The following is a 22,430-nucleotide window of genomic DNA, read 5'->3' as shown; positions in this document are numbered from 1 at the left end:
ATGAGTTTAACTGCTAACCTGCAGTTTGTCTTGCTTATAAAAGAGTAATATGAATTGTTTGATTTCTGAATCCAAACATTTATATCTATATCTGTCTCCACAGCACATAAAACCTGGAGGAAACAAAAATAAATGCTTTTTATGTTTGCAAAGCCAACAATCCCCTGGGTCACAATCTTGCACGCATATGTATAAGTGTGACACCCAGAACAGCAAAAATATTTCTGAAAATTTGCTCCACTTAGGAGCACTAGGTGACACTGTAGAACAGTATTTGTGCCAGCCGGGCAGCTCTGAGCTCCCAGGCTTTTACGCTTTTGTGCAACTGTATTATAAAGCAGTGTGCTGGCTGGGGAAGTCTGGGAGTTGAAGTCCAAATACCTTCAAGTTGCCAAGGTTGGGAAACATTGTTCTAAAGAGCTCTACATGCACAGTCATCCTCATTTCATCCGGTGTCATTCTGTATTGTAAAACCTCCTGTCCCCAAATTACCTAATGGCATGCTCAAACCTGATTACTCCTTTGCTAGATGGTGGGTGATAAATGCAGTTTGCATTTGATCAAAATGCATAAATACAGGGATCCTCATTTACCAACTGCCTTGTTTAATGATCGTTAACATTTACTATGGGAATGAGTGGCAATCAGTTCTTGCATTTACAACCCTTAAAGCAAAGAGTAAGATCATAAGCATAGTCATGGTTTCACATTTCATGATTGCTTTGCTTAACAACCAAGTTGCACCTCCCAATTTGGTCACTAAATGAGGACTACATGCAGGGGTGGGCTATTGCCCGGACCGGGAGGGGGGGGGGAAACACAATGGGGTAGCGAAAATGGAGCACCACCCTAGAGCACCAATTTGCACTGAAAGAGGTTGAAAGAAAATGCAGGGTGTCCTGCATAAGCTATGCCCACAGTGTGGTAGTATAAATTTTGGTAGCCCTTCACTGACTACATGTAGCATTTTTTTTTTAAAAAAATAGTAAACTTGATAACATGAGACATTTTATTTCATCATTGCTGCCCTTTTCACTAGTAATGTGAACATCCACACGTGTACTCCAATATACCCTTATACACATAGACATTTTTCATCAGAATGTATTTCTGGTGGTTTTATACATTTTCCTCTTCATATCTTCTTCTTTTCATGTGAGACCAGATTAACGCCAACTACAAATTTGACAGAAATCAATCAGTGTCTAAATGTGTATCCCAAATGTTATCAGATGTTTTGCTTATTGTTTTATGAACTACATTAAGGTTCTACATGTGGACAGCTTTAGGAACCGACTAGATTGTTGACAGTAGAAGAAACTGATTTCACTGTAGCCTTGGAACCAAATGATTGGACAACAATGAAGGAAAGCTATAAAGATCCAGTACTCTGGACTGCATCTCTCTACAAGTCTATAAACATTCGAGAGAACATTAAAATAAATGAATCAACTATCCACACCAAACAGAGCAAAAGAAAATAAACCTGGACATCTGATATTAATCAATTAACAATTTTGAACGCTGCCACATTAAGCTGCATTACATTGCAGTTTTAATTCAAAGTGTTGGTAGCAAATTAGCTTTTTCAAGAAAAGAAATTCCGACTGATTTATTGGGTCCTTCAACATAGATTAACCAAAGGAGATCCAGGGAAGATGTAAAGAACATTAAATTAGAAGGGCGGGTAATGGCCGACAGCAGTGTTTCTCAATCTCAACAACTTTAAGATTTCTGGACTTCAATTCCCAGAATTCCGGAAATTGAAGTCCACACTCTTAAATTTATTGAGGTTGAGAAACTCTGATCCGCGGAGCCACCTCGGGTGATGGATGAGATTGAAGGATGTGTAGGTGAAAAGGAAAATGAGCAATCCTACAGGAAACATGGAGCAATAAATTTTTCTACCACCGTGAAGGAAAGGAAGTGCAATTTTTCCACCATGGGGAGTCTTAAGATTGCGATTTCCCACAGTGTAACAATTATTTTTCCCTCCTTTCTTCCTGCTTACTAGAGAAAATATATATCAGGCTCACTAATTACTTTTACTGGCACCACGAGTAGAGTACGTTCCTGGGTGAACAACCCCTCTCCTAAATTCTGCAACTTAGCTGATTTATGTCTCCTCACCTTCTTTAAATTACTGGAATAGGAGGGGGGAAATGGTGAAGGAGTAATTTATGGGGGAAGCATTAGCTAACAGTAAATAAACAAGCCGGCATAAGGCTCTTTGCTGTAATGTATGATGCCTGGGAACTGTGGCAACAGAGGAAGAATTGTGGCTGCCAATTGGTGGAGATCCTCACTGCAGGTAGACGGTTCCTGCTGTCAGCCACTGTCTTCAAAGCTGCCACTGTTGCTGCAGGAAGGAAATCGCAAAGTACTCATGGGATCTGACACATAACCTGTGGAAAAGGGGAAAAAAAAGCAGCTCAGGTGCTCATCGCAAATGCCGTTCAGCCTAGCTACCACACCTTGTCTCTCTTTCTTCCCAGGTTCGTCAAGTGTCGGTATACAGAACGCAAGCACAGAAAGCTTCCCTGGTAGCAGAAATAATGCAGAGATTTGCTGCCCAATATAAAGATCTGCTTCAGTCGCATCTTTTATGGCCCAAAGTACCCACATTTAAAGTCATTTCTTTTTAGGAAAATGACAGAGGTGGGATCTGACAGGCAGAGGAAATGCCAATCATATTCACAATCAGGCTAGCCATTTAAGAAGACGATGACTGACGGGAAAGTGGGAAACGTTAAACACTGTCTCACACTTTTATTTGATTTTTAAATATACGTATCTTGACCCTGAATGGAAGGTTCGGTGGTCAACAATAAGCTGTCTGCCAGGAATAATTACGTCCTTAATCCTGGATTACTACTGTTACAATAGCTTATACTATAAGTACCTGTTTGCTTATTAGAGTATTTATCATCTGGGCCATTGGTTAAATGTCACTGCTTCGATTATTCCTTTTGTGGAATATGTGACAGTTTAGCCTAGTCACCAAATCTCTGAACTAAGACTAAGATGGGTGAAGAGTGCTAATAACATAAACAAGATTCTGTGTGTTTGTGGGGAGGAAGTCCAGTAACCAAAAAACATCCCTTCTCTAAGCAAGATCCCAATTCTTGTTGATTTGACAAAGTAAGCCATTTCTCTTACTGCATCCAAATGAAGTGACGAGACAGGCCACTCCATTTCTTCAGGCTCCATTATCTAAAGCAGTTGGTCTCCAACCATGGCGACTTTACAACTTGTGGACTTCAATTCCGAGAATTCCTCAGCCAGCACATGGGAGTGGAAGTCCACAAGTTGTAAAGTTGCCAAGGTTGGAGACCTTCTGATCTGCAAAGTACTGCTGGAAGTGTCTTTTTTGTATATGGACCCAGCATGCAAAGACCATCAAGTAAGTCTGCCATAAGTTCCATGTGCAAGGAAAATTTGAGAAAATATAGTAATTAATTATTAAAAGTGCTATATATTTTTCTTGCCTAACCTTGATACCAGAAAAATCCTTAGCTTAATTCATGAAAAGGTCGCCTTATTTTGGAGCTAGGTCAAGACTGGAAAATCCTGGGCATCAGTTTGCAAACGGTGTACAGGCCTACTTCTTTAGCGACTGCCTCAGACAATGACCATTCACAGTTATGACTGGCGACATAACAAAAGTCTTCAGTTGAAACTGATTGGGCAGGTGGAGTTTGGGGGAAGGCAGAATCATGGCAGGGCAGCCAGGGAGAGTTCAGGGGGAGGCAGTGCTCCCGGTAGGGCAGCCAAGGAGAGGCAGGGGGGAAGCAGAATCATTTCAGGGCAGCCAGGGAGAGTTCAGGGGGAGGCAGTGCTCCCGGTAGGGCAGCCAGGGAGAGGCAGGGGGGAGGCAGAATCGTGGCAGGGCAGCCAGGGAGAGTTCAGGGGGAGGCAGTGCTCCCGGTAGGGCAGCCAAGGAGAGGCAGGGGGGAAGGCAGAATCATGGCAGGGCAGCCAGGGAGAGTTCAGGGGGAGGCAGTGCTCCCGGTAGGGCAGCCAAGGAGAGGCAGGGGGGAAGCAGAATCATGGCAGGGCAGCCAGGGAGAGTTCAGGGGGAGGCAGTGCTCCCGGTAGGGCAGCCAAGGAGAGGCAGGGGGGAAGCAGAATCATGGCAGGGCAGCCAGGGAGAGTTCAGGGGGAGGCAGTGCTCCCGGTAGGGCAGCCAGGGAGAGGCAGGGGGGGAGGCAGAATCGTGGCAGGGCAGCCAGGGAGAGTTCAGGGGGAGGCAGTGCTCCCGGTAGGGCAGCCAAGGAGAGGCAGGGGGGAAGGCAGAATCATGGCAGGGCAGCCAGGGAGAGTTCAGGGGGAGGCAGTGCTCCCGGTAGGGCAGCCAGGGAGAGGCAGGGGGGAGGCAGAATCGTGGCAGGGCAGCCAGGGAGAGTTCAGGGGGAGGCAGTGCTCCCGGTAGGGCAGCCAGGGAGAGGCAGGGGGAAGGCAGAATCATGGCAGGGCAGCCAGGGAGAGTTCAGGGGGAGGCAGTGCTCCTGGTAGGGCAGCCAAGGAGAGGCAGGGGGGAAGCAGAATCATGGCAGGGCAGCCAGGGAGAGTTCAGGGGGAGGCAGTGCTCCCGGTAGGGCAGCCAAGGAGAGGCAGGGGGGAAGCAGAATCATGGCAGGGCAGCCAGGGAGAGTTCAGGGGGAGGCAGTGCTCCCGGTAGGGCAGCCAGGGAGAGGCAGGGGGGAGGCAGAATCGTGGCAGGGCAGCCAGGGAGAGTTCAGGGGAAGGCAGCACTCCCAGCAGGGCAGCCAGGGACAGGCGGTGGGGGAGGCAGAATCGTGGCAGGGCAGCCAGGGAGAGTTTGGGAGAAGGCAGCACTCCCAGCAGGGCAGCCAGGGACAGGCGGTGGGAGATGGCAGTGCTCCCAACAGGGCAGCCAGGGAGAGGTGACGGGGGGGGGGAGGCAGAATCATGGCAGGGCAGCCAGGGACAGGCGGTGGGGGATGGCAGTGCTCCCAACAGGGCAGCCAGGGAGAGGTGACGGGGGGGGGGCAGAATCATGGCAGGGCAGCCAGGGAGAGTTCAGGGGATGGCAGTGCTCCCAACAGGGCAGCCAGGGAGAGGTGACGGGGGGGGGGGGGGCAGAATCATGGCAGGGCAGCCAGGGAGAGTTCAGGGGATGGCAGTGCTCCCAACAGGGCAGCCAGGGAGAGGTGACGGGGGGGGGGCAGAATCATGGCAGGGCAGCCAGGGAGAGTTCAGGGGATGGCAGTGCTCCCAACAGGGCAGCCAGGGAGAGGTGACGGGGGGGGGGGGCAGAATCATGGCAGGGCAGCCAGGGAGAGTTCAGGGGATGGCAGTGCTCCCAACAGGGCAGCCAGGGAGAGGTGACGGGGGGGGGGGGGCAGAATCATGGCAGGGCAGCCAGGGAGAGTTCAGGGGATGGCAGTGCTCCCAACAGGGCAGCCAGGGAGAGGTGACGGGGGGGGGGGGAGGCAGAATCATGGCAGGGCAGCCAGGGAGAGTTCAGGGGATGGCAGTGCTCCCAACAGGGCAGCCAGGGAGAGGTGACGGGGGGGGGGGGCAGAATCATGGCAGGGCAGCCAGGGAGAGTTCAGGGGATGGCAGTGCTCCCAACAGGGCAGCCAGGGAGAGGTGACGGGGGGGGGCAGAATCATGGCAGGGCAGCCAGGGAGAGTTCAGGGGATGGCAGTGCTCCCAACAGGGCAGCCAGGGAGAGGTGACGGGGGGGGGGGAGGCAGAATCATGTCAGGGCAGCCAGGGAGAGTTCAGGGGATGGCAGTGCTCCCAACAGGGCAGCCAGGGAGAGGTGACGGGGGGGGGGCAGAATCATGGCAGGGCAGCCAGGGAGAGTTCAGGGGATGGCAGTGCTCCCAACAGGGCAGCCAGGGAGAGGTGACGGGGGGGGGGCAGAATCATGGCAGGGCAGCCAGGGAGAGTTCAGGGGATGGCAGTGCTCCCAACAGGGCAGCCAGGGAGAGGTGACGGGGGGGGGGGCAGAATCATGGCAGGGCAGCCAGGGAGAGTTCAGGGGATGGCAGTGCTCCCAACAGGGCAGCCAGGGAGAGGTGACGGGGGGGGGGAGGCAGAATCATGGCAGGGCAGCCAGGGAGAGTTCAGGGGATGGCAGTGCTCCCAACAGGGCAGCCAGGGAGAGGTGACGGGGGGGGCAGAATCATGGCAGGGCAGCCAGGGAGAGTTCAGGGGATGGCAGTGCTCCCAACAGGGCAGCCAGGGAGAGGTGACGGGGGGGGGGCAGAATCATGGCAGGGCAGCCAGGGACAGGCGGTGGGGGATGGCAGTGCTCCCAACAGGGCAGCCAGGGAGAGGTGACGGGGGGGGGGGGCAGAATCATGGCAGGGCAGCCAGGGAGAGTTCAGGGGATGGCAGTGCTCCCAACAGGGCAGCCAGGGAGAGGTGACGGGGGGGGGGGCAGAATCATGGCAGGGCAGCCAGGGAGAGTTCAGGGGATGGCAGTGCTCCCAACAGGGCAGCCAGGGAGAGGTGACGGGGGGGGCAGAATCATGGCAGGGCAGCCAGGGAGAGTTCAGGGGATGGCAGTGCTCCCAACAGGGCAGCCAGGGAGAGGTGACGGGGGGGGGGCAGAATCATGGCAGGGCAGCCAGGGAGAGTTCAGGGGATGGCAGTGCTCCCAACAGGGCAGCCAGGGAGAGGTGACGGGGGGGGCAGAATCATGGCAGGGCAGCCAGGGAGAGTTCAGGGGATGGCAGTGCTCCCAACAGGGCAGCCAGGGAGAGGTGACGGGGGGGGGGGGAGGCAGAATCATGGCAGGGCAGCCAGGGAGAGTTCAGGGGATGGCAGTGCTCCCAACAGGGCAGCCAGGGAGAGGTGACGGGGGGGGGGGCAGAATCATGGCAGGGCAGCCAGGGAGAGTTCAGGGGATGGCAGTGCTCCCAACAGGGCAGCCAGGGAGAGGTGACGGGGGGGGGGCAGAATCATGGCAGGGCAGCCAGGGAGAGTTCAGGGGATGGCAGTGCTCCCAACAGGGCAGCCAGGGAGAGGTGACGGGGGGGGGGAGGCAGAATCATGGCAGGGCAGCCAGGGAGAGTTCAGGGGATGGCAGTGCTCCCAACAGGGCAGCCAGGGAGAGGTGACGGGGGGGGGCAGAATCATGGCAGGGCAGCCAGGGAGAGTTCAGGGGATGGCAGTGCTCCCAACAGGGCAGCCAGGGAGAGGTGACGGGGGGGGGGGCAGAATCATGGCAGGGCAGCCAGGGAGAGTTCAGGGGATGGCAGTGCTCCCAACAGGGCAGCCAGGGAGAGGTGACGGGGGGGGGGGCAGAATCATGGCAGGGCAGCCAGGGAGAGTTCAGGGGATGGCAGTGCTCCCAACAGGGCAGCCAGGGAGAGGTGACGGGGGGGGGGAGGCAGAATCATGGCAGGGCAGCCAGGGAGAGTTCAGGGGATGGCAGTGCTCCCAACAGGGCAGCCAGGGAGAGGTGACGGGGGGGGGGGCAGAATCATGGCAGGGCAGCCAGGGAGAGTTCAGGGGATGGCAGTGCTCCCAACAGGGCAGCCAGGGAGAGGTGACGGGGGGGGGGAGGCAGAATCATGGCAGGGCAGCCAGGGAGAGTTCAGGGGATGGCAGTGCTCCCAACAGGGCAGCCAGGGAGAGGTGACGGGGGGGGGGCAGAATCATGGCAGGGCAGCCAGGGAGAGTTCAGGGGATGGCAGTGCTCCCAACAGGGCAGCCAGGGAGAGGTGACGGGGGGGGGCAGAATCATGGCAGGGCAGCCAGGGAGAGTTCAGGGGATGGCAGTGCTCCCAACAGGGCAGCCAGGGAGAGGTGACGGGGGGGGGGAGGCAGAATCATGGCAGGGCAGCCAGGGAGAGTTCAGGGGATGGCAGTGCTCCCAACAGGGCAGCCAGGGAGAGGTGACGGGGGGGGGGCAGAATCATGGCAGGGCAGCCAGGGAGAGTTCAGGGGATGGCAGTGCTCCCAACAGGGCAGCCAGGGAGAGGTGACGGGGGGGGGGGGCAGAATCATGGCAGGGCAGCCAGGGAGAGTTCAGGGGATGGCAGTGCTCCCAACAGGGCAGCCAGGGAGAGGTGACGGGGGGGGGGCAGAATCATGGCAGGGCAGCCAGGGAGAGTTCAGGGGATGGCAGTGCTCCCAACAGGGCAGCCAGGGAGAGGTGACGGTGGGGGGGGGAGGCAGAATCATGGCAGGGCAGCCAGGGAGAGTTCAGGGGATGGCAGTGCTCCCAACAGGGCAGCCAGGGAGAGGTGACGGGGGGGGCAGAATCATGGCAGGGCAGCCAGGGAGAGTTCAGGGGATGGCAGTGCTCCCAACAGGGCAGCCAGGGAGAGGTGACGGGGGGGGGGCAGAATCATGGCAGGGCAGCCAGGGAGAGTTCAGGGGATGGCAGTGCTCCCAACAGGGCAGCCAGGGAGAGGTGACGGGGGGGGGGGAGGCAGAATCATGGCAGGGCAGCCAGGGAGAGTTCAGGGGATGGCAGTGCTCCCAACAGGGCAGCCAGGGAGAGGTGACGGGGGGGGGGCAGAATCATGGCAGGGCAGCCAGGGAGAGTTCAGGGGATGGCAGTGCTCCCAACAGGGCAGCCAGGGAGAGGTGACGGGGGGGGGGGGCAGAATCATGGCAGGGCAGCCAGGGACAGGCGGTGGGGGATGGCAGTGCTCCCAACAGGGCAGCCAGGGAGAGGTGACGGGGGGGGGGGGGCAGAATCATGGCAGGGCAGCCAGGGAGAGTTCAGGGGATGGCAGTGCTCCCAACAGGGCAGCCAGGGAGAGGTGACGGGGGGGGGCAGAATCATGGCAGGGCAGCCAGGGAGAGTTCAGGGGATGGCAGTGCTCCCAACAGGGCAGCCAGGGAGAGGTGATGGGGGGGGGCAGAATCATGGCAGGGCAGCCAGGGAGAGTTCAGGGGATGGCAGTGCTCCCAACAGGGCAGCCAGGGAGAGGTGACGGGGGGGGGGCAGAATCATGGCAGGGCAGCCAGGGAGAGTTCAGGGGATGGCAGTGCTCCCAACAGGGCAGCCAGGGAGAGGTGACGGGGGGGGGGGCAGAATCATGGCAGGGCAGCCAGGGAGAGTTCAGGGGATGGCAGTGCTCCCAACAGGGCAGCCAGGGAGAGGTGACGGGGGGGGGGGAGGCAGAATCATGGCAGGGCAGCCAGGGAGAGTTCAGGGGATGGCAGTGCTCCCAACAGGGCAGCCAGGGAGAGGTGACGGGGGGGGGGGGGGGGCAGAATCATGGCAGGGCAGCCAGGGAGAGTTCAGGGGATGGCAGTGCTCCCAACAGGGCAGCCAGGGAGAGGTGACGGGGGGGGGGGCAGAATCATGGCAGGGCAGCCAGGGAGAGTTCAGGGGATGGCAGTGCTCCCAACAGGGCAGCCAGGGAGAGGTGACGGGGGGGGGGGAGGCAGAATCATGGCAGGGCAGCCAGGGAGAGTTCAGGGGATGGCAGTGCTCCCAACAGGGCAGCCAGGGAGAGGTGACGGGGGGGGGGGGGCAGAATCATGGCAGGGCAGCCAGGGAGAGTTCAGGGGATGGCAGTGCTCCCAACAGGGCAGCCAGGGAGAGGTGACGGGGGGGGGGCAGAATCATGGCAGGGCAGCCAGGGAGAGTTCAGGGGATGGCAGTGCTCCCAACAGGGCAGCCAGGGAGAGGTGACGGGGGGGGGCAGAATCATGGCAGGGCAGCCAGGGAGAGTTCAGGGGATGGCAGTGCTCCCAACAGGGCAGCCAGGGAGAGGTGACCGGGGGGGGGGCAGAATCATGGCAGGGCAGCCAGGGAGAGTTCAGGGGATGGCAGTGCTCCCAACAGGGCAGCCAGGGAGAGGTGACGGGGGGGGGCAGAATCATGGCAGGGCAGCCAGGGAGAGTTCAGGGGATGGCAGTGCTCCCAACAGGGCAGCCAGGGAGAGGTGACGGGGGGGGGAGGCAGAATCATGGCAGGGCAGCCAGGGAGAGTTCAGGGGATGGCAGTGCTCCCAACAGGGCAGCCAGGGAGAGGTGACGGGGGGGGGGCAGAATCATGGCAGGGCAGCCAGGGAGAGTTCAGGGGATGGCAGTGCTCCCAACAGGGCAGCCAGGGAGAGGTGACGGGGGGGGGAGGCAGAATCATGGCAGGGCAGCCAGGGAGAGTTCAGGGGATGGCAGTGCTCCCAACAGGGCAGCCAGGGAGAGGTGACGGGGGGGGGGAGGCAGAATCATGGCAGGGCAGCCAGGGAGAGTTCAGGGGATGGCAGTGCTCCCAACAGGGCAGCCAGGGAGAGGTGACGGGGGGGGGGGAGGCAGAATCATGGCAGGGCAGCCAGGGAGAGTTCAGGGATGGCAGTGCTCTCAACAGGGCAGCCAGGGAGAGGTGGCGGGGGGGAGGCAGAATCATGGCAGGGCAGCCAGGGAGAGTTCAGGGGATGGCAGTGCTCCTGGTAGGGCAGCCAGGGAGAGGCGGGGGAGGCAGAATCATGGCAGGGCAGCCAGGGAAAGTTCAGGGGAAGGCAGCACTCCCAGCAGGGCAGCCAGGGAGAGGCGGAGGGGAAGGCAGAATCGTGACAGGGCAGCCAAGCGGAGTTTGGGGGAAGGTAGCACTCGTGGCAGGGCAGACCAGGCAGAGGTCCGGAGAAGTGCCGGTTGTGCGTGCATGCCTGTCTGCGCCACTGGAGCTAGGCTATGCACTCCATTGTCGCTACTGGAAATGCGTTCCCCCCCCCCGTTCCAGGTCGGACCCATCCCTGGTTCTAATCAATTAATTAAGGTCACAGAGCTGAGCTTGCAGTTAGCCCTTTTTCGATAAGTAGTGCACTGCAGAGAAAAAAAGCAGGCCAGGAAGAGATCGCTTATTAAAGGAATCTCTCTAGTCTGCAAAGAGGAGAAAAGAGAAAAAAAAACCCAGATGAGGCACGTGATATTGTAGGAAAGAACTTAAGTTGAATTAGATGGCAGTGATTTTTTTCAGCCCTTTCCCTCTCAGTCACAGAGTTCACCTAGCAACAGTATAATTTACCATTTCACAGAAACCAATTCAGGCACCAAATGAGGATTACATGTACTTAGTTTAACTTTAATTAAAGTTAAGCCACTTGAAGGTCTTGCATGGCTCAAAGAGCAGCAACTGAGCCATGGTGGCACAATGGTTAGAATGCAGCATTACAGGCTAACTTAGCTCACTGCCAGGAGTTCGATCCTGATTGGTTAAAGGTTGATCAGCCTTCCATCTAAGGTTGGTAAAAGAAGGAGGCAGATTGTTGGGGACAATATACTGACTGGGTAAACCCCTCAGAAAGGCTGTAATGCATTGTAAAGCACTATATAAGTCTATTATTATTATTATTATTATTATTATTATTATTATTATTATTATTAATTAGATTTGTATGCCGCCCCTCTCCGTAGACTCGGGGTGGCTCACAACAATAACAAGAACAATGTAAGAACAAATCTAATAATTTAAAAAACGCTAAAACCCCATTATTAAAAGCAAACATACACACAAACAAACATACCATGTATAAACTGTATAGGCCCGGGGGAGATGTCTCAGTTCCCCTATGCCTGACGGCAGAGATGGGTCTTAAGAACTTTACGAAAGGCAAGGAGGGTGCGGGCAGTTCTAATCTCCGGGGTGGAGCTGGTTCCAGAGGGTCGGGGCTGCCACAGAGAAGGCTCTTCTCCTGGGTCCCACCAAACAACATTGTTTAGTCGACGGGACCCGGAGAAGGCCAACTCTGTGGGACTTAACCGGTCGCTGGGATTCGTGTGGCAGAAGGCAGTCCCAGAGGTATTTTGGCCCGATGCCATGAAGGGCTTTATAGGTCATAACCAACACTTTGAATTGTGACCGGAAATTGATCGGCAACCAATGCAGACTGCGGAGTGTTGGTGTAACATGGGCATACCTTGGGAAGCCCATGATTGCTCTCGCAGCTGCATTCTGCACGATCTGAAGTTTCCGAACACTTTTCAAAGGTAGCCCCATGTAGAGAGCATTACAGTAGTCGAACCTCGAGGTGATGAGGGCATGAGTGACTGTGAGAAGTGAGCCCCGGTCCAGATAGGGCCACAACTGGTGCACCAGGCAAACCTGGGCAAGCGCCCCCCTCGTCACAGCTGAAAGATGTTTCTCTAATGTGAACTGTGGATTGAGGAGGACGGCCAAGTTGTGGACCCTCTCTGAGGGGGGTCAATAATTCCCCCCCCCAGGGTATATGGTATTGCTATTGTAATCTCCTATTACTCCATTGCTGATTTCTTATTTCTGGATGCTTTAAGTTTGGAGGGTCAATTTCATTCCAAAGAAACATCATCAGTCCATTAAAACATTTTATTATTATTATTGAAGAAGACTCATGTTTTACCATTGTGGTCAATAGGCGAGCATTGAAAATTTCTTCTCATCTCTTCCAAAGAAAGGCCTTGAGAAGTGTGCTGACCAGTGCTGTAAATGATAGAAAAGAGAAATGGTGAAGAAGAGTACCTTTTAGAGCTTGCTTCAAAACCAGTATGATTTAAAAACAAACCACGCTTATTCAAACTGGGGAGATGCCTTTTACAATACAAGAGCTTCTGGAATAGCTCGTTTCTGATCTTGAGCTTTGCCCCAACGTCTGGACTACTTTCAGTGTTATTAGCAATCTGAGGTGATAGGTCCAGCACACTATAAATATTTTATTTACATCTGCACTATCAGGTTTATGCATGTTAATTTCTTTGCTAAACAGAGCATTGCCCTTTTGAAGCAAATCCCAATAATATTCACTGTAAACACATTCTTTATTCTTGGAAGTGATCAACTAGAGCCAGCCTTTGCCAGCTGCTCTCAGTTGATGGGCAACTATCATTATCAAGTATTCCCTCTGAATGAAAAAAGAAGCTGCCCAACTGCCCATTAATAGCCAGGTAATTTGTAGAGCACATCTGTGCTATCCCAAAGTAAGGAAATATTTGAAGTAATTTCAAAGAGCAATGTCTTCAAAGAACCTTTGGTGAAGTTGTGGCTGAAAGAACAAGTTCAAGATTATTTCTAGCAATGCATCATCCAGGGAGATTTTGATCACAATAATTTCAAACCGATGGCAGGTAAGAATTTCGTGACTTCAATGGCTGGCTTCACACTATTGGATAAATGACTTTTTGTTTATTCTAAAGATACCTTTCTGGAAATAAATCCCGTTGGAACAGAAGGGAGTTAATAACTGTAGCTATCTGTAGGAACCTTTACTGGCAATTTTTTTATAAGATACATATTGCTCTTTTTCTTCTTGCTAAACTGTGCCTGCTTTCCATTTAAATGAATATATAAGGTAGTTTAATAATAGTCCTCTGCTTAATATGTATGTATGTGTGTTTAGAATATGGGGTCTTTTAAATATTTTTAAACAGTAATTTAGATTTGTTGTAGATTGTTTTTTTCACTTGTTGTGAGCCGCCCCGAGTCTGCGGAGAGGGGCGGCATACAAATCTAAATAATAAATAAATAATAAATAAAATAACAGGCTCTATTTAAGCCTCATCAAAACAGACTGCTTTGCAACTCAGCCTTGGACATTAATGCTTCCATCCATTTGTCTCTTACATATTGTTTATCTACCCATCCATCCCTCCATCCAGATTTCACTTTTCTGATAATAATGCCAATGCTGGGAAATAAGGGATTAATAATTGTCTACTCTCATACTATATTTAATTAGGCTCGGATGCCAAGCCTAAACTTGTTGCTTGGAAAGAATGCTGTGGATCCTGTGGAAATATTTGAAAACTTTTGGTAAATGTTCTTGAGAATGTTAAAAACAATTTGCTCCATTGCAAAAGGGACTGCTCTTTCTTTTCTTGTTGAAATCAAAATATAAACCTACCTTGAGCTCAGTAGATCATATAGTTTTTAGTTTTATATTATTATTATTATTTTTTTTTATTATTATTATTATTTGCTATACAGGTGGATTTGGATTTTATTTGCTATACAGGTGGATTTGGATTTTAAGTTTATTATATTGAGAATTTTTGAACTTACGTAGGAGTTTTATTGCTTACCATCTGGTGTTTTAGAATGAAATATAGGCTAAATCACATTTAATACTTGAATATGCAAATAATACATGAAACTAGCATAATATTAAAACTAGTTAATAATATTTGCTAATAAATATTCAATCATTTCAAAGCAAAGACTATTCTGAAACAAGTTTTAATAGCACCGTTGTCCAAATTAGCCACACTGTTTCAATATCCTTCTTTATTATTGTAAAATCAAATATGCAATGCAATGGAATATGACTCATCAGTTGAAGAACATCCATATACTGCATGTCCTGCATGTCTACTTGTGGGTAGTAGAAGAATGAATTTGTGCCATTAGCATTGCTAGGTCTCTACTGAATTGAAATGGTTTGTTCATTTATTTACTTAATTCAATCCATTTATTCTTTCTTGCTATTAGGGAAGCCATACTTTGTCTATGTCACTAATCTGACTTCACATTTACCTAAATGAAAACTAATGTGCAGTTACGAAAGTGTGCCCAGGCAACAGAATCTAATGAGTGTCAAGGTCAAATGCAAAATGCAGAATATTATTCAAAATAGCTCTCATAAGAGTTAACGTTGCCTCGGATTCTACCAACACACTTTCCACAACTTTCACCAATTTTCACAGCCTTCACCAAGACTATGTCTTGGTGGAGGAATTATTATTTGGTAACATTATCAGCTTAGAATGTTTATGAAAAGAGAAGGCAAGATGTAGCTTCAGAAAAATGGTTCAAATCCCAGGTTAGTTACTCAGTTTATAGATGTATTAATTCATATATGGCAGGGATATCAAACTCAAGGCTCATGGACCAAATCCAGCCCATGGGGGTGCTTAAGTCTGGGCCACAGGGTTTTAGTACTATGTACAAAACAGTTGGGGTTGCAATATAAAAATAAGTTAACAATGAATGTTTATAGTAGAAGCTATTGAAGTACTATAGCTTTAAGAGGTAGTGATGCAAATTGTCATAAGAGGGAGCCAGAAAGGTATGATTCTCTCTCTCTGCTCTCTCTGTTCTTTCTGCTGATTCACTGTGACTGATGTAGTAAGCTCTGTGTGTTTGATGATAGTTTGATGGGATTTGTAAGCTATAATGTATGTCTGATATGTAAGACTAAGATAGGCTTGTAATATTACTATTGTATTGAGAGATATTGACTAATTTGGATGTGTATGACCAGACTGTTTAACTTGACTGTGCTATTTCTAAAGTACACACTGATTGAACTTTAGTGTATCTGTTTTGTATGTCTGAATAGTTACTCATATCTTTATTTATTTTATTTTATTTATTTATTCATTTATCCAATACGCAAATACATAGGAAGAAAAATAGACATGTAATAATATATATAAGGGTAAAGTGAACTTATAGGAGAGGATATATGAAAGAAAGAAAATATATATGATAAGTGAGAGAAAGGAAAGACAATTGGACAGGGGATGAAAGACACACCAGTGCACTTATGTACGCCCCTTACTGACCTCTTAGGAACCTGGAGAGGTCAATCGTGCAGAGTCTAAGGGAGAAATGTTGGGGGTTAGAGGTTGACACAATTGAGTCCAGCAATGAGTTCCACGCTTCGATAACTCGATTGTTGAAATCATATTTTTTACAGTCAAGTTTGGAGCCGTTCGTATTAAGTTTGAATTTGTTGCGTGCTCTTGTGTTGTTGCGGTTGAAGCTGAAGTAGTCATTGACCGGTAGGACGTTGCAGCATATGATCTTGTGGGCAATACTCAAATCGTGTTTTAGGCGCCGTAGTTCTAGGCTTTCTGGATATCTGCTGGAAATCCATGTTTCTTCTGTGTGTGTTCTTGATAACAGTGAAGGACTGACCTGCGGTGCCTCTGCATTCACTGGCAGAGATTTGCAGGAGGCCATCCCAGCTGCTAACTGAGTTTGGGAGCCTGTTTTCACTGATAGAGTGCTTGGGACATCACAGGCACCCCCTGACATGAGTGATGTCAAGCTGGCCATGCCCACCTTGGCCACACTCACCGCAGCTCCCAGAGGTCAAACACAACTCTGTTGTAGCCCTCAATAAAATTGAGTTTGACATCCCTGATCTATGGTATGGTATTCTGGAGTACACTTTGGTGTTCCCTAAGCTTGGTTGTTGCTTTTGTGGTTGTTTTGCAGACATTTCATTACCATCAGATAATGTCATCAGATAGCTAACATCATCAGATAGGTAAAGATGGTAACCAAAACTGCTAATCAAACACTCAATGCACACATATTTGGACAAATAAATAGGTTTGCATCTTAGCATTTCTAAAATACATCACCAACAATTCATAATCCCAATGTAATGGCTCTTTGCCAGAATATTTCAGTCTTAAGAGAGCAAGTATGTTCTTAGAAAGATGCAACTTCATCAAAGTGTTGATTAAGTTACTAGTAATGTTACTAATGGAAATGTAAATAATGTGTTCAGAACATGTTCAGTAACAGAAGGTGGAAGATTGGAATGAGTTCAGAACTAAGAAGGTGATGCTAGTTTCCTTTGAAATGAGACTTTTGGATGTATTCCATTTAATTAGGCTAAATAAATAAATTGGAATGTATTGATTTGGGATCCTGCTGATATTGTCATAGCATTCTGAAACAAGAGCCAATTCATATTTCAAAAGTGGGGGAAAAACAAGTATGAAATAAAATCATCACTGCCATAGTGTTTCCACTTTATTTAACAAAGGTGGATTCCAGTTGGTAAACATCTGGATTGTTACATGCTGTTTTTATCATTGTTGTTAGCCGCCCCGAGTCTACGGAGAGGGGCGGCATACAAATTCAAATAATAATAATAATAATAATAATAATAATAATAATAATAATAATAATCTGAACAGAATTTGTCATCTCCAATTCCTGGAAGTCGAGCATTTCTCCTTTATCAAGTAGACCCTCCCTTCAGGTTTTCTTAGGTTACTTCTATCCCAATTAAATTATTTTTCTGCAGAACTATTAAAATGGTGCCATAGTTTCCAATAAGAGAAGCCATAAAACTATGTAATTAGTTACCAATCTTTTTAATCAAAACCAACAAAACCCTTCATAGCAAAGCCTCAATAACTAAAATAGCTTTATAAAAATGTTTCTTTTTAAGACTTGCAATCAGAATTAGGCTTCTTCATTCAAAAGTTATCAAATTTTATTGTCAATCATACTGGAAAAAAAAATCTACAGAAGCATATTATTAGATGCTGATTGTTGCCTTTCTCTATTTTTTCCTATGAAAAGCCTTACAAATTACAGCTGCTGTAAAAACCTTCCATATCATGGTGGATGGATGACACAAAGAAGGACATACGTGGCTGCTCGAAGAATATTGGAGATGGGACTTTTAATAATTGTATATCTCCATCACTCCGCGGACTGCATTTGCTGCTGATTAGTTTCCGGGCACAATTCAAAGTGTTGGTTATGACCTATAAAGCCCTACATGGGATTGGGCCAGATTACCTCCGGGACCTCCTTCTGCCGCATGAGTCCCGGTGACCGGTTAGATCCCACAGAGTCAGCCTTCTTCAGGTCCCGTCAACTAGACAATGTTGTTTGGCAGGACCATGGGGAAGAGCCTTCACTATAGGGGCTCCGGCCCTCTGGAATCAGCTTCCCCTGGAGATTCAAACTGCCCCCACCCTCCTTGCCTTCCGTAAAAACTTAAACACCTATTTATGCCACCAGGCTTGGGGCCATTAGACCCTAATGTAGTATGTTTTGATGTGTGAATGGTAATGGATGATTTTAACTCTATTAGTGTTTTTCCAAGTTTTAGTTATATTAATTGGATTTTTAAATTATGTATATTGTTTTTTGACATGTTGTGAGCCACCCAGAGTCTTCGGAGAGGAGCAGCATACAAATCCAAAAAACAAACAAACAATTGAACAAACAAGCAAACAATTATTTCTCCAGAAAACATACTGTCACATGATATTTATTTCATTAAAAATAAATTATTCACATATATAATATTTGTAAAGTTTCTTCTCTCTGTCATGTCGTAAAGTAACCAAAGAAATCCACCATGAATCACACATTTGGAAAACAAATGGATGCATCACTATCTGTCAGACATAAAAGGCCAGTCCACATGTGGAAGTTCAATTTAATTGATTTATTGCTAAAAGCCTATGCCCAAGAATCTTCCCAACTAATAGTCAGTATCCTGTTAGAGTTAGATAAGGATCAGTGTCAATCAAGAGGGGCTGGACTTAGTTTTTTGGTTATGTAAGAATTCTAAAACTGAATCCTCTTTTTAGTCAACTTCCTGGCTTTGTCATTCCTCTTTCCACACAAATCACAGTGCCACATTGCCATCGTGTGATAAATAGAATAGAATAGAATAGAATTCTTTATTGGCCAAGCGTGATTGGACACACAAGGAATTTGACTTTGGTGCATATACTCTCAATGTACATAAAAGAAAAGAGACATTATCAAGAATCATGAAATACAACAGTTAATTATTGTCACAGGTACAAATAATCAATCAGAAAAGTCAATATTAATATAAATCATAAAGATACAAGCAGTAAGTTACAGTCATACAGTCATAAGTGGGAAGACAGGGGTGACAGGAACAATTAAAAGACTAATAGTAATAATAATGTAGCCTTAGTGAATAGTTTGACATTGGTGAGGGAATTATTTGTTTAGCAGAGTGATGCTGTTTGGGAAAAAAACTGTTCTTGTGTCTAGTTGTCTTGATGTGCAGTGCTCTATAGCATCGTTTTGAGGATAGGACTTGAAACAATTTATGTCCAGGATGCAAGCAGTCAGTAAATATTTTCATAGCCCTCTTTTTGACTTGTCCAGTATACAGGTCCTCACTGGAAGGCAGGTTGGCAATAATTGTTTTTTCTGCAGTTCTGATTATCTTCTAAAGTCTGTGTTTGTCTTGCTGGCTTGCAGAACCAAACCAGATAGTTATAGAGGTGCAGATGACAGACTCAATAATTCCCTGTAGAATTGTATCAGCAGCTCCTTGGGCAGTTTTAGCTTCCTGAGTTGACGCAGAAATAATGTTGTTTGTTCTTTGATGCTTTTTTGATGACATTTTTGATGCTAGGTGACCATTTTAAGTCTTGAGATATGATAGAACTTAGAAATTTGAAAATCTCTACTGTTGATACTGTGTTGTCTAGATTATTCTGGCCGCACCACAAGGCTAGTTGTTCAAATTCCAGTCTATATGCAGTTTCATCATTGTCTTGAATGAGACCAATCACTGTTGTATCTTGACAATTTTTCCCTTCCTGAAGCTGGGGTGGGCATGGCTTGTGTGTGACGCATCTGACCTGTGGGTTGCCTGTTTGACACCCCTGTCCTACAGAATCTGAAGACTTGTGTATAGCTCATAGAAAATACGACCATAAGAAAGTCACTGTAGATCACCATTTTCCAAATTAGAAGCCTCCAAAAGTAAGTTACTTACTTACTTTTGGAGGCTGCTAATTTCTTAAGATGAGCCAAAATGGGTTCTTCCAAACACATTTTGCTAAAATATTTTTCCAAACATCTTTATGAAAAAGAAGTTGCTCAAAGTTATTTCAAAGGAGAACAGACTTTAACAGATATTGATGTTCAAGGATGCTGATGTTCAGGCCTTTAGGTAGTTATGAAATGCCAAGAGGTAAAAAAAATACATGTTCTGACTTTCAATGTACTTCCATCTCTCCACCAGTCTGTAGCTCTCTAATTTCCCATGTTTAATTAAAACTCTCACCCCAAAAATACTCAACACAAATTTCCATTGATCTCTGTCTGTCTGTCTGTCTATCTGTCGCCAATAAGGGAGAACACAGAAGATTTTATTTCTCTCTTATAAAAATCCAAATAAACCATTCATTCAATTTCTCTGGACAAAGTCATAGACACAGTCAAATTCAGGATTATTTAAGAGAAAAAGGAAACTAAATATACGTAGGACATTTCAAAAACATGTTAGTGTTGCATCTATACTAAGCACAAAGTATGTGAATATTCAAGATATGAGTAAATGTGAAATAATATATATTGAAATTCAAACCACTGCATGTTTTGGATTGTAACCTAATGTTTATTTATCTTAACTGCTATATCATCAACTCTCTTCTGCAACTCACTAAGTTGTTCCTCTTTGTATTTTGACTGGAAAACACAACAGACTAGAACAATGATGGCAAACTTATGGCATGAGTGCCACAGGTGGCACACAGAGCCATATCTGCTGGCACGCGACCTGTTGCCCTAGCTCAGCTCCAACATGCATGTGTGTGCCGGCCAGCTGATTTTTGTCTTGCAAAGAGATTCCGAGAGGGTGTTTCTGGCTTCCAGAGAGCCTACGGGGGGATGGAGGAGGGCGTTTTTACCCTCTCCCGGCTCCAGGGAAGCCTTCGGAACCTGGGGATGGTGAAACATGAACCTACTGGGCCCACCATAAGTTGGGCAAAAGGCCGTTTCCAGCCTCCAGAGGACCTCTGGGGGATTGGGGAAGTTGTTTTCACCCTTCCCAGGCATTGAATTATGAATGTGGGCACTCGTGCAGTCATGATAGCATGCACACACACTCTTTTGGCACCCAAGGAAAAAAAGGTTCACCATCACTGGACTAGAACATTCCAGTTATCTTTTCATGTATATTGTTTTACATGCTGTTCAAAGTAAAGAATTACTTGCTGAGTAGTAAACTATTTTTAACATAGAAATAACTGGCCCAAACTCAAAACACGTGCGGGGAAAAGTTGATCCCTGCATATCTGTGTAGAAAAGATGCTGAGACACATATCTTGGGGAATTAATTAATGGTCTCAAGGCTAAACCTGGTTCCACAAGCTGTTCGCTCTTTTTTTACTGTCAAGCATTAAAAGTCTATTCATTTTTTCCCAGTCACTGGGAATGAAAATGACAGACCACTTTCACTTTATATAAAGTCTATGCAACTTTATTATCATTGTTATTCAGCCAAAGTTTGCAAAACAAGAAGTATGTTCATTCCTTTGGCCAAGGGTGGGGGAACTATGACTCTTTTATCATTTGCGGACTTCAACTCCCAGAATTCCTAAGTCAGCCATGCTGATTTAGGAATTCTGAGAATTGAAGTCCACAAGTCATAAAAGGGTCATATTTCTCCACCTCTGCGCTAGATTATCAGGTAGTCTTAGCATTCAGAGTTGAGAAATGGGGATTTGTGTGTAGAAGCACCCAAATGTAATTCCCATTTGCTGCTTCAAAAGGAATAGATCACAGGTTATGACATCACATAAAATGTCGACTACTGTAACGCTCTCTACATGGGGTTACCTTTGAAAAGTGTTCGGAAACTTCAGATCGTGCAGAATGCAGCTGCGAGAGCAATCATGGGCTTTCCCAAATATGCCCATGTTACACCAACACTCCGCAGTCTGCATTGATTGCCGATCAGTTTCCGGTCACAATTCAAAGTGTTGGTTATGACCTATAAAGCCCTTCATGGCACCGGACCAGATTACCTCAGGGACCGCCTTCTGCTGCACGAATCCCAGTGACCAGTTAGGTCCCACAGAGTGGGTCTTCTCCGGGTCCCGTCAACCAAACAATGTCGCTTGGCGGGACCCAGGGGAAGAGCCTTCTCTGTGGCGGCCCCGGCCCTCTGGAACCAACTCCCCCCAGAGATTAGAATTGCCCCCATCCTCCTTGCCTTTCGTAAGCTGCTTAAAACCCACCTCTGATACCAGGCATGGGGGAATTGAGATACACTTTCCCCCTAGGCCTTTACAATTTTATGCATGGTATGTCTGTATGTATGATTGGTTTTTATATAATGGGTTTTTAACTGTTTTTAGTATTGGATTATTGTCATATACTGTTTTATTACTGTTGTTTGCCGCCCCAAGTCTGCGGAGAGGGGCGGCATACAAATCCAATAAATAAATAAGTAATTAAGTTAGTAAATAAATAAATAAATAAATATAAATAAATAAATAAATAAATAAATAAATAAAAGGGCCACAGGTTGAGAATCACTGCATCTATGTACATATCTCTAGACAGAAAATCATAAGGCCACAAAAGATGCTACAGTGGATACACAAATGAAACCATCTGATGTTTTAACTCTCTATTGAGAATTTGATAACAGATTGAAGTGAACAATCTACAGTCCCCTCCATTCCTACTCAATGATTCAATAGGTTGGGGTTTTTTAGTATATGGCACATCACTGAAGTGACTGACTGCATCTGTGAAAGGATTTTTTCAGGCGGTGTTATCTTACCCACAAGATGCCTGAATGTCAGTAGGCAATTGGGGGAGGCTCCTTTTCTGTCCCTGTGCGGTTTATTCGCTCATGTGAATCAAGCTGCCCACCTATCAACTTCAGCGGCATGCAGGTTCAACGTCTTACTATGTGAGCCACCAAGCCCCCCTAATGCAATAGGTGAGTTCAGGCATATACAAATAACAAAAC

General features: G+C 47.8%; 1 protein-coding gene across 1 annotated transcript in view; it reads right to left on the bottom strand.

The window, feature by feature from the left end:
* Positions 1-2,328: 2,328 nt before the first annotated feature.
* The window catches only part of TNNI3K (TNNI3 interacting kinase), a 297,450-nt gene continuing 277,348 nt past the window's right edge, over positions 2,329-22,430 (bottom strand). Inside the window, exons 24-25 of the mRNA XM_070746161.1 lie at positions 12,321-12,400; positions 2,329-2,405 (exon numbers count right to left, since the gene is read on the bottom strand). Coding sequence (XP_070602262.1) covers positions 2,329-2,405; positions 12,321-12,400 — 157 coding nt within the window. The remainder of the gene's footprint in view (positions 2,406-12,320; positions 12,401-22,430) is intronic.

Source organism: Erythrolamprus reginae, chromosome 3, assembly GCF_031021105.1.
Source record: "Erythrolamprus reginae isolate rEryReg1 chromosome 3, rEryReg1.hap1, whole genome shotgun sequence".
Taxonomy (NCBI): Eukaryota; Metazoa; Chordata; class Lepidosauria; order Squamata; family Dipsadidae; genus Erythrolamprus; species Erythrolamprus reginae.
Note: the sequence above shows the minus strand (reverse complement) of the source record. Positions and strands in the feature narration are given on the sequence as shown.